Below are 13838 nucleotides of genomic sequence, written 5' to 3'. Positions count from 1 at the left end.
GTACACGACCCGCCTAGGCCTAACACCACCCTCTAGGGTAAGTGGCCATCCAGCGAATACGCCAATAATAACTGCACTGCAAGAAGACAAGCTCGAAGCGTCCCTTACCCCAACTTCACGGCATCCATCACCCACCACTTTTAGCACTCCCAACCGCCGAAGTATGAAATCCGTAGCAATAGTCGGAGCTGGTCCATCAGGTCTGGTAGCTGCCAAGACACTTCTCCATTCCCATCCTCTGGGAACTTTCCAAGTCTCAGTCTTCGAACAAACCAATAGCGTGGGCGGTCTCTGGGCCGTCGAAGCAAACCCAGACCATACACTCATCAATCCGGATATGAGCACCAATCTATCACAATTCACCGTTTGCTTCTCCGATCTAGCATGGGACACATTAGAGCTAAAACCTGCACCGAATGCTTTTCCGAAGGCTTGGCAAGTCAACCGTTACCTGGAATGTTATGCACAGAAGTTTCTACCCGATACTATTATCCATTTCCGAACGAAGGTCAAATTTGCGGAGCGGATACAACTTGGTTGGAGAACCACGCTTACGGATCTGGAGACTGGGGGGGAAAGGGTCGAGATATATGACTATCTGCTCGTTGCATCCGGTCTTTTTTCCGAACCTGCACCGATTCGGTTCAACTTCGATGATATAGCTCTAGGGAAGAACCCAGTACCGATACTGCATAGTTCAGAATTCCGAAAGCTTGGTGATCTGTCTCTCACCGGACAACAGCCTTCGAAAGGCAGGATTCTCGTGATCGGCGGCTCCCATTCAGGTGCGGAAGTGGCAGCAGGAATCGCCATGCAGATGTCTGATGCACGATACTCTACTAATGGCTCAGGTATTCAGCCACTGGATGTTATACATGTGGCACCACATCCTATATCTGCTATACCCCCTTTTGTTCAGCCGAGAAACGGATCGCCTCCTACATTCTTGCCTCTGGATACTCTTCTCAATGACTTGTCTTCCAGGAAAGATGACCCAATTTCTTTCACTTTTGGACATCTGACTCCGGAAAAGACGGAGCAGCGGCGAATCATGTTGGACAGACTCGTGAAGGGAGCAAATGATGAGGACAAGAATTCTGACGAGAGAAAGGAAGATGCAAGCTCGTCTGAAGGCCCATATGCGGTTGTCAGTGACCACTATGCCGGCTTTGTTGCATCTGGCGCCATTACTCCTCTGTTGGGAAGAGTAACCTCAGTAGCACACCAAAGGGATGACGCGCAAGTGAGTAGCCTCCGCCAATACCTTATGCCTAAGTTCGCGTTTACAAGCTGTAGAAAACCACTGGTTTCGTCAGGGCAAAAATAGCACAAAGCTCGTCGGACATCGAGGTCCAGGATATTGCCGCTATCGTCAACGCGACTGGATTTTCCGCTTCGCCAGCCCTCAGCTTCCTATCTGACGACGTCAAACACCGCCTCGGATTCGATGCTTCGTGTCCTCGACTACCCCTCCTCCTTAATAGTGACGCTTCTACTTCATCGGATGCAGCGCCAAATAATTTGGCGTTGATTGGGTTCTCGTATGGCTCATACTGGGGCATTGTAGAGACTCAAGCTCGCATGATAGCACACAGATGGTATCTTGATGACCACCATATACCCCGACAAGATAAATCTCGTGAAAACGAGAAATCTAAGAAGATCTACACGTTCATAACAGAGCTGAGAACCATGATGAAAGATGACCCATCGGCAGTAGCCCAAAACTTCCTCGGCGACTATCCCGGCCTCATGGAAGAGTGTTTTCGACATCTTAACCTCCAGCGTGTCGACTTGCAGTACGGACCGAAAGCCGGAATGGTTAGTCCTGCTCGGTATGTCGACAATGGATGTGGCCGCGCCGAAGCAGAAAAGACCATGAGCAAGATCCAGAAAATGCAGGATGCGTCTGCAAACCACAGCGCGTTTGCAGCACGAGCGGCTTTCACGGCCTTGCATGGGACTTGGAAGGCCAAGAGTAAAGGGTACCTGGACCCGGTCTTCGATTTGCTGCCACTGATGGCGACTTTCCACCCTCGGCGTACCACTGCCGTGGGCTTCGATGCCGAATACCTGTTCCTCCTACACAACAAGACTGAGCCTAAGCCGTCTGGCCAATCCTCTGCCTCAAAAGGTGAGGTAGAGAGGCGGATGTATCGACTCCGAGAAATAGACAATGAAATCGAGGTTTGGACCGCTGATCATCCAACGGCAGAGAAAATGCTGCTGAAGCTTGAATTTGGCAAGGCAACTGCTCATGAATATGAGAAGTCTCTTGCGGTCACTAACTCTACCACGGACGAACTTGCGACTTACAAGTTCACTTTTTCGGGAGTCCAAGTTCCGAGGTTTAAGATATCTGTTTCCTCAAAGACTGGATCCATTGAGGGTGGTTCTGAACTCGAGTTCTCGCGTTGAAGTAACTATTCCCGCGTCAGCCGAGACGATCTTTGAATTAAGTCAGAATCCAGTAGAAAGCATACCTAATATTCGGCATGCTCAGCGTTTCCATGGCCGTCCAACCATTCCTCAAGTTCCCTGGGCCGGCTGCCAACAAGCGGAAGGGATTAGAGAATTTTCATTAGTAAGGAATTGGTGTGGAAGACGAGGGCGGAGACGAGGAAATTAAAATTCTTGAGGGCGGGCATGGTTTGGTCGATCCAGAAAAGATAGGGGCGTATATTCGCGAGGCTGTTGAGACTGAAGAGGCGAGGTAGGCGGATCTGCGGATTGTAAAATCGAGTCACAGCCTCCAGCCCAGATTTTTCAAAGAGAGACAAACAAATATTGAAGAGGCTCCTCCGGATCAACTCATACACCCATCCCCAGTTCATGAGTCGTCCATACTAGTTTGCAGGAAATAAAATAGTCATGATCCCTACAAAGCCAGATCCCAGCCTATTACCATTAATAAAATATACCGCTATAGCTCGAAGAAGCATTCTCATTCTGATTTTGATTCTAATTCTGATCCTAGTCTCTCACTATTCACGAATCCCTGCAGCTGATCTTCTAACACCTCCATCTTTTCTTCGTAAAGGAAGTGTAGATGCATATTCTTTCAGCTTTTCTCGACACATTCGAAGCATTTCGGATCACAATTATTCTATCGGCTCTAGCTCGCAAGCATCAGATAATGATGCTCTCGATTCACTAGCACAAGATGAAACTTAATACTGATATTATTAGGGCTTTTGTTTTATCTGAAGATTTTTAATTCCATGTAAGAACTAAGCATATCGAGATTCGATAGCACTAGATTCGTGAGACTATAACCGCGAAACTGGTCAACGTCAACTGGATTTAGTCGGAGGATAATATAATTGACGGGCTTACGAAACCGTTGGCTGGAACTAAATTCGCCGAGTTTGTTCGCCAGTTGGGCCTTGTAACTATCACCGTTTGATGGTTTAATAGTCCCTGATTAATAATGGATGATGGGGTTGATAAAAGCGAGTTGAAGAAAAGCTTAGGTTTAAGGGGTGTGTCGGAAGATTGTGGGGTAAACCCGCGCTTAGGTCACTTGCACGCTAAAGTAGTACCTGGGTATGGCAGTGTACTCTGCTTGCCGTCTCCATATAAACAAGCTCCACACCTTATGCAATCATAAGCAATAAAGGAAGATTCCCCACGAGCCTCAATATCATAGGGATGCTCGGTTCACGGCATTGCAATGGACAGAGCTGGTTCCGGAAGCATTCTCGGGGAGAGAGAGGTTGGGGCCCTTGTTGCTGCTAAAATCAGGTGCGGCAGGGGAGCGGAAGGCAGTTTTCAGCTCCGAACATTCCAACATCGACCTCCAATGGCTGAGGTGTGCTCATCGGGGCCGCGGTGAATTGGCGCGCGCAAACCTTTCAGAAGAGAATCTACAACGGGAGATCCGTAATCATGGGTCCGATCGACAAACAAAGCGCTTTAACAAATGCATGCTACTAAGACTCAATCATAATGAAACAACTAACGCTTCAGCCGCCGCCACCAACCGTGAACCTCAAGAAAGAGGACCTGCAGAACGTTATTTCACACATCATCAAAGCCAAAGTCTAATATAGTATTCATATTCTCATTTCTAAACTCCCAATTCTTCTTTCAGTCCTTTCAGTCTTCCTCCCAAAATCATGGCACTCTTTGTTCTCCCCGCTCCTCGTTCCCAAGTCACCGCCTTTCAAAACAAGATCACAATTGGCGTCAACTATGGAAGACACTCGGGAAGACTTTGATAACCTGGTATGGGATAAGAATGATGAGGAATGGGAAAAGGTGCAGCCAGAGCTGCGACAAAGATCCGCCATCCGCCTTGTGGAGGCACTAGCAACTGAAAAGTTTAACTGTCCTTCAACCTGGATCACTCCAATGAATATTGGCGGGTACAACATTGTATACAGATTACGGGTCAAAGGCTTCTCCTCCGATGTCATAGTTCGAAGACCAATTCCCTGCTACGCCCAATTCCCCGAGGAGAAGATCTTGATCGAGGCTGCAACTGCCGGCTACATCGAGAAGCAAACCCAAATCCCAATTGCCCCAGTACTCTTTCACGGCAACACTTCCGAGCTAGGATACTATCTCATCATCAAGTATGTTGAACATTAGCACTCCATGTCGACTGCCCTCAACGCCACCGATGACGATACCGACAAAACCTTCGTTTTGGATCCTAATATCTCGGAGGATTTCCTCGAAGTCCTTTACAGAAAGGTGGCAAGCTGCTTGCTAGAGCTTTCGCAGCATACATTTTTTCGCATTGGGTCCTTGGTCGAGTCCAGCGAAGGTTCCTACTCCGTGGCAGCACGCCCAATCACCCGCGACATGAACAATATGCTTCAACTGGCAGGTATTCCACGCTCAATACTCCCCCCAAGGGAGAAGACGTATGGGACGGCGGACGAATACTACACTGAGCTCGCAGATATGCATCTAGCCCAGCTTGTCTTTCAGCATAACGACCTTGTCGCCTCAGCAGATGATTGCAGAAACAAATACGTCGCTCGCCAAATCTTACGCAGGCTTGCAACAGAGGGAAAGATCTCAACCTTTGGATTCAAAGAGGACAGTTGGTCAGCACAATCCAAGACAATGAGCGCAATTTCATCACCCGTACCTCCTAATGCGGGCTCTTTTTGGCTGTATTGCGACGATCTACGAGCAGGATATGTTCTTCTTGACGACTCTGACAATATCGTCGCTATCATTGACTGGGAGTTCACGTATGCTGTCCCTAGTCAATTCTCCCTTGATCCGCCGTGGTGGTTGGTCCTCGATCCGCCTGATATGTGGGACGATGGTATCGAGGATTGGGTTAAATTCTATGAACCACGCATGAAAATTTGGTTGTCAGCTATGCAGAAGGCTGAGGCCACCGCAGAGTCCAACGAGAGATGCATGGAAGTTCCGTTGTCGACGTACATGCAAGAGAGCTGGGAAACAGGCAGGTTCTGGCTAAGTTATGCAGCGAGGAAGAGTTGGGCATTTGATGCTCTCTTCTGGAAATTCTTGGACGAAAGGTTCTTTGGAATTAGACAGAATAGGGTCCCAAGGGATGAGTTGTGGAAGACAAGGCTGCATCTTCTAAGCGAGGCAGAGAAAATCGCGATGGAACCCTTTGTGGAACGGAAGATGGAGGAAACAAAAATGCGCAAGTTGGTTGAGTGGGATCCGGAGGATGCAAAAAGGCGTTTGGCTGAGGTCATATTTGACTAAGCCAAGTATAAAGAATGAGATTTATATTAGACGAAATGAAAGAACGTCCTCTGTTCTGGCTATATAGCAGTCCTTAATCATGTAAACAACGTTTCTCCGCGTGTACAAGTCTGAATGCAAGGTTTCTGTATTCCGGTGCGTCTCGTGAGAATAGCTAGCTAATAATCGAAGCTATCTACATACATCCGTACGGCAAAAGTGCACGTACGTTACCCACCTGCGTATAGCAAAATTATCGGTGCGTTGGATTTCAACGTATTTTACACAGAAAGTGTTGAATTTTGGGATCTAAGCTGCGGGAATCTGCAGTTCTGGTGGGATTGCTTTCCCGATAATATTTAGACTAACGCAGATCAGAAAGAGCAGACATAAATCCATAATGCAGCTACGACGTATTTGATCTAGCTCGATATGTAGATTACAGTATGGGAAACTTTGGAGAAAATGATAGATTGCTGCCACAGCCCTCAAATTTGAAATCGGGGGAAGGTCTGCTGCCGATCGAATATCAACACAATATACTTCCAGCTTCCAAACTATTTTCAACCCTTCCACCATCCGCAGGGCATATATTTCATCCTTGGGTCTAGAGTTGCGAAAGAAGACTGCCTTTTCTCGGTGCTTCTGCAGTCCAGAAATCTGTGTCCACAGGCGCTTGTAACCATCGGCAAAGCATTTGAGAATTCCCCTGCTGTGAGAGTGGCTTGTCTGCATTGTAATTTAGGCTGGATATTCTCTCTATGGATTTTGGTAATACTGACCGAGCTCCTCTAGGTTGGCCGCTACGCTCTGCCGTTCTTGGTATTGCTGAGCTTGGGGTTGGTTCTTCTGGTTGGCTTTGTGGGCTTGCTTGTCTGGCGATGAGGTCGGCATTGTTGTTACCACAGTTGTACTGGTAGAGGATGTTGTAGAGGACTGCAGAATAGCAACTTATTTGATGAATTGTGTTTTCAACAGGCAAAATGTGTTGAATTATCATGAAAAGAGAATAATATTGCTTGCCTCACTGTGTCCAAATTTATAGAATAGAATCAGGACATGATTTTGTTTTCCAGCTTAGAAATGTTGTCCTCAGAATAATATATTGAACCATGTTTAGTGCAGAGATATCAAAAAACCTTGTGTTATTGGTAATTTATCTCCTTCGCCACAGTTGCGGCGAGTTAGGAGCGAGACAGAAGATATTGGGGATAGGATAGGGAGACAGGACAAAAATACAGGACAATATTGAAACAAAATTCCACCACAAACCACTAGGGTGAGAGCTCCGTGAAAAGCCCAAGGATAATGGCCCTGACGATACGTTAACACTTGTCAGGACATTTAGTCAATGGAACATTGCAGGGGTTGATCATAAGATCCAGGACAATTTCAAAATAACCCGCCAGGACAAGCGAACAACCGAATTGTGACAAAAACTTGTGCCGACCCACTATGATGAGATAAGGGATAAATCTTACAGAATGGCGCAGAGAGCTCTGCAATTAGATTGGACAAAAATTATTGTCGATAGCCTTTCAAAGCATTAGATCAGGTAAAGAGCCAATTCGGTCCTTTCAGAGGCTTACTGCCTGCCCAGAATGTCTACCGCCTTTGGTTAGTTCTGCTTGACGAATAGAACAGATTTTTCCGTTTGCCCTCTTGGAGAATAGATCAATATAACTACACCTTCTCTATTGAGATCTCGACGTTCATACCCCCCTCAGAAGTCCCAGGACCGGAGGGCCAAGCAGGTTGAGGCATTCCGTAAAGCAACATTATAGATATGCCGTGAATGAAAGGCGCCACATCGGCCTGGCATAGCAGCGAGCCTTCGGGGTACAATAGCCTGAAGGAACAGGACCCCCAGCGATCCTTATAGAGTTTGTGCGCTATATTTCAAAGCCGAGAAGCCTATAACGCCCTGCAGTTACAGTACGCCTTCGTTGGAGATGTGGCGCTTACCAGCCGCATGACATAGGCCGCGACCTCCGTAAAATCAGCCGCATAAAGTCCTGAAGGTAATCCCCCAAAAAGTCCTGACTGAACAAAGTCCTTGCAACTTCGGCGACCCATGCGCACCACCTAAAAAGTGGTGTTCCCACACAAGTCTCGGAATCTTCATCATTTTTTCTTCCAAATATCGACCAACCCGAGAGGCAAATATTTGGCAGCCTTACTGTGATACTCATACTTCCCCATAATAATTCGTTTCCCCCGCCCTCCACACATATGTCGAGGCTCAAATTGGATCAATGGGGAAGTCGATGGTCCTTTGCTCGCGGAGCGACGAAAGCTACTCATAGGACCGGGGGGCAATCCATAACTGAGCTTACAGAAGCCTTGGCTGAGGTTGATGGCCTGCTTGCTGGTATCAACTACCTTGGAAATTGGAACCTGAGTCTGAGGAAACCCCTTCCGTTTCTGCAAGGAGCGACAATGGAAGCAATTCTTCACCTTCAATTTCACCGAAAGAATCTTGGTTCGGCCATCTGACTGTTGACCTACCCCAACTGGACACCTTAAGCTCCCAGGAGCGATCAAAGATTGACATAAAATATCTTCAAAATATTATGAATAGCAAGTCGGTCAATTCAAATGACAACTCACGCCAAATACCTCGTAAATCTCAATGGGCTACCCTTCGCAGCCTACGGAAGGCATCGATGTATCACTACAACCAGTTTGCCAAGGCGACCGCCGACTCAACGTTACCCGAAACCCGAAGGTTGAGGAAGTCCTATGTTACCGCGAAAAATATGCTGGAAATGGGGATATTGACTTTCCGAGACGTTCTCCATGGGCAGACCCCTACGACTCTTATGGATATCTTCGCCTTCGCGAGTCTCTCATATGTAATATCAAAGACCTTACATGCCAATGGCCACATAGAGGAGTCGGATATTCTTTCCGGTATCTTGGACTGGCGAGCTGCTATTATTGATGAAAGTGAAAGGTCTGCTTTTGACGAGATCGCCAAGCAGCTGTGGCCAGAGGCAAAGGAAATTATGCATTTCTTCCCCATTGGGGGGAAGGACATGAATCTAGAAACTACCGGCTTGAGACGTGACGAGAGCGAAACGAGACTTGTACAATCTTCCATACCTCGAGAAGTATTGGATGCAAAGTCATCAAGGCGAAGTGAAGAGCACATCGCGTCGCAAGAGTATCCTTTGCTCTCCCCATCGACTCATGAGTATACGCCGATTTCGCAAGCGAACACATTTCCTGCACCATGTGCTGGCGAACTGCTATATCATACTAGCGGACTTCAGGATCACGTTCGTCAACTTTTCCAAGAAACAAAGTCACATGAAGAATTTTTGTTTTCAGCCTTTCTCAATCTACCGGAAGATCCCACGGATCCATCCTTGCATCAAACAACTATTCTGGATTTCGAGCCGGAAGTTCCCAACCCATCGCAGACAGGGTGTTTAATTGATATAGAATCGACTCCCAGCGAGTTACGAAGTTCTCCCCTCCATAATTTTGAGGAACCTTCTCCATTTGAATACAAAGACGCAAAAGCGAACGGCTCTGCTCCCCATCGCCTCTTAAACACTACATTGTTTCAAGTAGTATCCCGCTTTGTGATTCGTCAGTTTCTTTTCCATCTTCCTGCATACGTTTTGCTAATTATTGTTCTAGATGTTTCTGAGATGGGCGATCTACTAAATGTCCTCTCGGGAGGAGGATTGACGTCTGGGGCGGGTGGAATTAAGCCCGCTCATCCACGCCAGCCTTGGGCAACTTTCGAGTTTCTTGATCAAGCCCCCGAACATATTTTTCGACCTCTACATCACGAAGCTGTTCAGATCGATGAGGCTTTCTGCGGGATCGTCACTATGGCGGAGATGTTCGTCAAGCTCGGCTCTCTCCAGACAGTCAGAGAAGTTGAAAACTACATTATTACAGTTGGTCGAGTATGATTGCCTTCTATTTTCCAAGTTCGATACTAATCGAGATGACCATGTAGTATCTCACCCGTTCCTATGACTTATTTGTGAAATTAGTATCGAAGACTCTCATCCAATGTTTGTTTGCTTCCCAAAAAATGAAGTGGAATCTCCTCTATCCCAATCGCATTCAAGAAGCCGACGAATACTCCATTGAGTACATTGACAGAAGAGAGAGAGGTGAGAAAAAGTGGGCGGATTCCAGCTTTGCACACCTAGACCTATCGGAAGATATGCCATCTCCCTCCTCATCAACAAATGATGATCTTCAGAAGCATTCGCCCAACCCCCTGAAACATTTTCACCAAGGAAAATCGAATTCAGCTGCAAAACGCCAGTAGGTAGATCCTAAGCAATATTTACTCATGGTCTAACTCGTTAGTCGAAGAAAAATTCCCGACACTGCTTCTCAAGGTCCAGTTTCAGGGTCGGATGTTTCGACTATCGAGTTGTGCCCTTTTGATAACTGCTCAAAATCTTATACGGGCAGTGCTGCCCGTAACAACCTCTCACGTCACGTCAGAACCGAGCACCTGCAGAAGAAGACACTAAATTGCCCGAATTGTTGCAAGGGAATGCGCCGCCGAGATAACCTTCGCCAACACTTTTTGAAAGTTCATAGTACACATACACTACCGGATTGGATTGCCAATAAAGGACGGGGTCTACGCGATGCGCGACATACTGACTAGTTATCCTTCCCTTCCTTCTTCAATCTTCTCTAACACCCCCCCCCCCCGGTGTTAATAATTTCCTCTGTACCTAAGTGAGCGTTCTTGCTTCCAGTATAAAAAATTTCTGGGAGTGCTTTTGATTTTGAGGGGAGTTGAATAACAAAGTTTCCACATCGCACAAAGAGCCACAGCTACACATTTCTCGTAATATGACATACTGGTGGTAAGGAGGCAGAGGTTGGCAGTCGGGCTTGGAGTTGTATTGATTCTATGTTGATTCAATGTTTTTGGGATGCAGGCGATGACGTGTCACGCGATCTCATATTTGTTTAAAACCTTCTATTGGAATTTGAATGACTCAGGAATTAGTACATCAAGCATTATGTATAATGAAAATCTTATGATAAGTTTAATTCATGATACCTTTAATTATGCCAATTGAGAATTATTTAGTGCAAGGTGGATTGATGGAACAATTCCCAAAGGAAAGTCTACCTACGAAACTAGCCATTGCGCCTTTCTAAGAGGCGAGAGGTTTCAATAAAGACCTTGGGCTAGAAAATTGTAAAATACCAGGACACCTTCAATGGCATCTTAAAGTGCGCTCAGCTCGGTACACTTTGTGATGGCGTTTTGAGATACGACTGCAATAATTGAGAAATCACGTGTTGAGCAACATTCGCTCTGGTTTCCACCTTGTTTACCACAGAACACTTTTATTTATGAATGATGACAACTTTAACCCCAATGAACAGATGCATCTAAAGCCCTATAATTCGCGCCACATCGAAGATTGAATGGCATCTTATTCATTCTTTTGAGAGCATCTGTTGCTGTATAGTCGGCTAGGAACTTGTTTAGGCTCCTTGAGTGTCTTCGTCAAAACTTAACGAAAATGATATGAGAGAACAGAGGTCAGATCAAGTATGATTGGCTAAAAAGCGAAAAGACCAAAACACGTGACATTTTGATAGATCTTGCTCAGGATGCTCAGGGCGCTCGGGTGAGTTGCTCAGGATGCTCACGAAACTCAGGCCAGTTGACTGAGCCGAGGGGGAACCAATGGTGATTAGCACCTGAGCAAGAGCGGCAAGATTATTAGCCGAATGCGATGGACAAGAGGGAGAAAATTAATTCACAATACCGGAGAATCCCATCGTGATCGTGTCCAAGGCGTTCGTAGATACCCTTTTCTCTCCCGAGCAATGGTAGCTCAGTACGCCGGGCGAATTTATAACAGCGTCAAGACGGGCAACCAATACATGGTGCGTAGTCCTATCACATCTTGACGATTGATGCCTAGCGGATATTGAATAGTGTGGTTCATTGGAGATTTGTAGAAGGGCGGTGGTACCTGGACTCCCTAGTTCGAACTAACCTAGGTAGTTTGCTTATTGAAATTGAGTAATGGAGAGTTTTGGATACAATTTATTACCTGATTATATACTTCAATAAACCTGCTAATCACTTACGCAGCACCCTACTCGAGTACCATTGAGCCTTTCACACCCGCGAAAATAGATTCTAGAATATTTAGAAGTTATTATTTAAGAAGTTAAGAAAATACTTGTTCTAGTAACTCCAAACAACTATACTTAAAATAGCGATAAACAAACAAAATAAAACCACACGTCCTATTCTATTATTCTATGTTAATATATTCGAGCATAGACTTGCTTTGAATACTCTAATTTTTTCAAAGTAAAAGTCCTAGTTCCCCGACACACCTAGTGAAGGGCATGCGACTCCGCAGGAGGAAAGCCCTAGCCAGACTAGTTCTCGCAGTGAGGCAGACTAGCCAGCTAGGCCCAAAAGTCAACTACGAGCTTTTAAACTACAACAACTTTAATATATACTATTAGAGCTGGAATTACCGCAGCTACTAGTACTAGACTTATTCTCTAATTATTCCTCGTTAAAGGATTTAAATTGTACTTATTCTAATTATAAGACTTAAAAGAGCTCTATATTAGTATTATTATTACTATTTCCTTATATCGGGATTAAGTAATTTACTTACTTACTACTTTCCTTGGATATAGTAACCGTTTCTCAGGCTCTCTCTCCGGAATAGAACTCTAATTCTTTGTTATTATTAAAACTATAATAAATTACTATTTTACTATCGAAAGTTAATAGAATAGAAATTTGAATAAACTATCGCCAGTATAAAGCTATACGATTCGTTTAGTTATTGTATTACTAGAGAACCCCGGAAAATATTGGTTTTTTATCTAATAAATATACTTTTTCCGAAGTCGGAGTTTTTAGTATATATTAGTTCTAGAATTACTATAGTTATCTAAATAGTAAAATACTATTAAATAAACGATAACTAATTTAATAAACTATTCGTAGTTTTATTCTATAGATTATTTATATTTAGATATATATAGTTTAATCTTTGAGACAAGTATATAACTATTAGTATAATTAACTAAATAACTATTTTATATACTTAAAACGCTCCTGTAGAACAGGTAGGTAGTACGCTGAGAGGGGCCGGAGCCCAGCCTGGGGCGCCGGAGAGCGTTGTTCCCTAGGGAGCCTTCCGCTGCACAGGTGTTGGGGCGCCAGACGCCTGCCTACAGTGCTGCATCGGCCCCCTAGGAGGAGGGTGCCGTCCGCCGACCACGCCCGGAGGCGGGTGTCGGCATGGGCCTTCCCCCGACTGTCTTGGGATATGTTTGGCCATCGGCCAGCAATCCTCAGACTCTAATAGCGGCCGCCATCTCCCACAGGGGATCGTACAGCCTAGGCGGACCCCACTAGCCCCGATACCAGCGCGCTGCTGAAATTCCCGGGCGGGGTTGGGGGTCTGGCAACTAGGGGACGGTTGTGCTAAAGTTGCCTATAGCGGCAGCTTCATACCCGGGGGTAAGCAGGAAGAGAGGAACAGTCGGACAACCGGTCAACGCGGCTCGTCGAGCCTGGGGGGGCTCCAGCCTAGAGAACCCAGCGACCGATTACCTGGACTACGGCAAGACCACCCTCAAGTATCTACAAGGACTATATCACAAACTACACGAAATTGGAACGCATCAATAAAAAAAACCCTACCAGTAAAACAACTTGCCAAAAATCCAGCAAAGCAATAGGCTAAAACCAGGTAGGCGTCAAACAGGCATCGAGAAGACTAAGACGAGAGAAAAAAGTGAGCAGACAAGAGAAATAGGGCAACAACAAGTAAGTGCTCCACTTAGATCTAGATATAGTCTAGACACATAATTCGATCAGCCCCTGACGCAAATAGGACCCTGATCTGGCTAATTGGCTGAGTCTCTTGCTTTACCCAAGCTCTTGTTCGTGGGCGTTGATAGGCGTCAGGGGCGTTGTCGAGCTGTGAGATAATTGTCCGTTAGCTAAAGTCCGCAGGCATATCGCGATCTGCTATACCTGGCCACCCTTTATTTCTGCAACACCCTGTGCAGTTCCCTTTCTCTCCTTTGCACGCCTTCCTTTCGGCATAGGAAATGAGGGATACCCGGCGTCAAATCAATTGATGATTGAAATGTATAATAGAACATTG

At 45.8% G+C, this 13838-nt stretch overlaps 4 protein-coding genes across 4 annotated transcripts; 3 read left to right on the top strand and 1 right to left on the bottom strand.

The window, feature by feature from the left end:
• Window positions 1–163: 163 nt before the first annotated feature.
• BP5553_07331 (uncharacterized protein) lies at window positions 164–2418 on the top strand (the record flags this gene model as incomplete). The annotated part of the gene is made up of 2 exons (XM_032015954.1): window positions 164–1243; window positions 1297–2418. The coding sequence occupies 2 exons, from the start codon at window positions 164–166 to the stop codon at window positions 2416–2418; spliced, it is 2202 nt and encodes a 733-aa protein (XP_031868223.1).
• Window positions 2419–4194: 1776 nt separating this feature from the next.
• On the top strand, window positions 4195–5700 carry BP5553_07330 (Uncharacterized protein; the record flags this gene model as incomplete). The annotated part of the gene is made up of 2 exons (XM_032015953.1): window positions 4195–4527; window positions 4594–5700. The coding sequence occupies 2 exons, from the start codon at window positions 4195–4197 to the stop codon at window positions 5698–5700; spliced, it is 1440 nt and encodes a 479-aa protein (XP_031868222.1).
• Window positions 5701–6286: 586 nt separating this feature from the next.
• Window positions 6287–6573, bottom strand: BP5553_07329 (uncharacterized protein; the record flags this gene model as incomplete). The annotated part of the gene is made up of 2 exons (XM_032015952.1): window positions 6287–6408; window positions 6462–6573. 2 exons carry the CDS (start codon window positions 6571–6573, stop codon window positions 6287–6289), a joined length of 234 nt encoding a protein of 77 aa, XP_031868221.1.
• Window positions 6574–8252: 1679 nt separating this feature from the next.
• BP5553_07328 (Uncharacterized protein) lies at window positions 8253–10327 on the top strand (the record flags this gene model as incomplete). The annotated part of the gene is made up of 4 exons (XM_032015951.1): window positions 8253–9276; window positions 9328–9602; window positions 9656–9972; window positions 10018–10327. The coding sequence occupies 4 exons, from the start codon at window positions 8253–8255 to the stop codon at window positions 10325–10327; spliced, it is 1926 nt and encodes a 641-aa protein (XP_031868220.1).
• Window positions 10328–13838: the final 3511 nt, after the last annotated feature.

This window comes from Venustampulla echinocandica (genome assembly GCF_003357145.1).
Source record: "Venustampulla echinocandica strain BP 5553 chromosome Unknown scaffold_5, whole genome shotgun sequence".
NCBI lineage: Eukaryota > Fungi > Ascomycota > Leotiomycetes > Helotiales > Pleuroascaceae > Venustampulla > Venustampulla echinocandica.
This window is presented reverse-complemented; position numbering and strand designations above follow the sequence as displayed.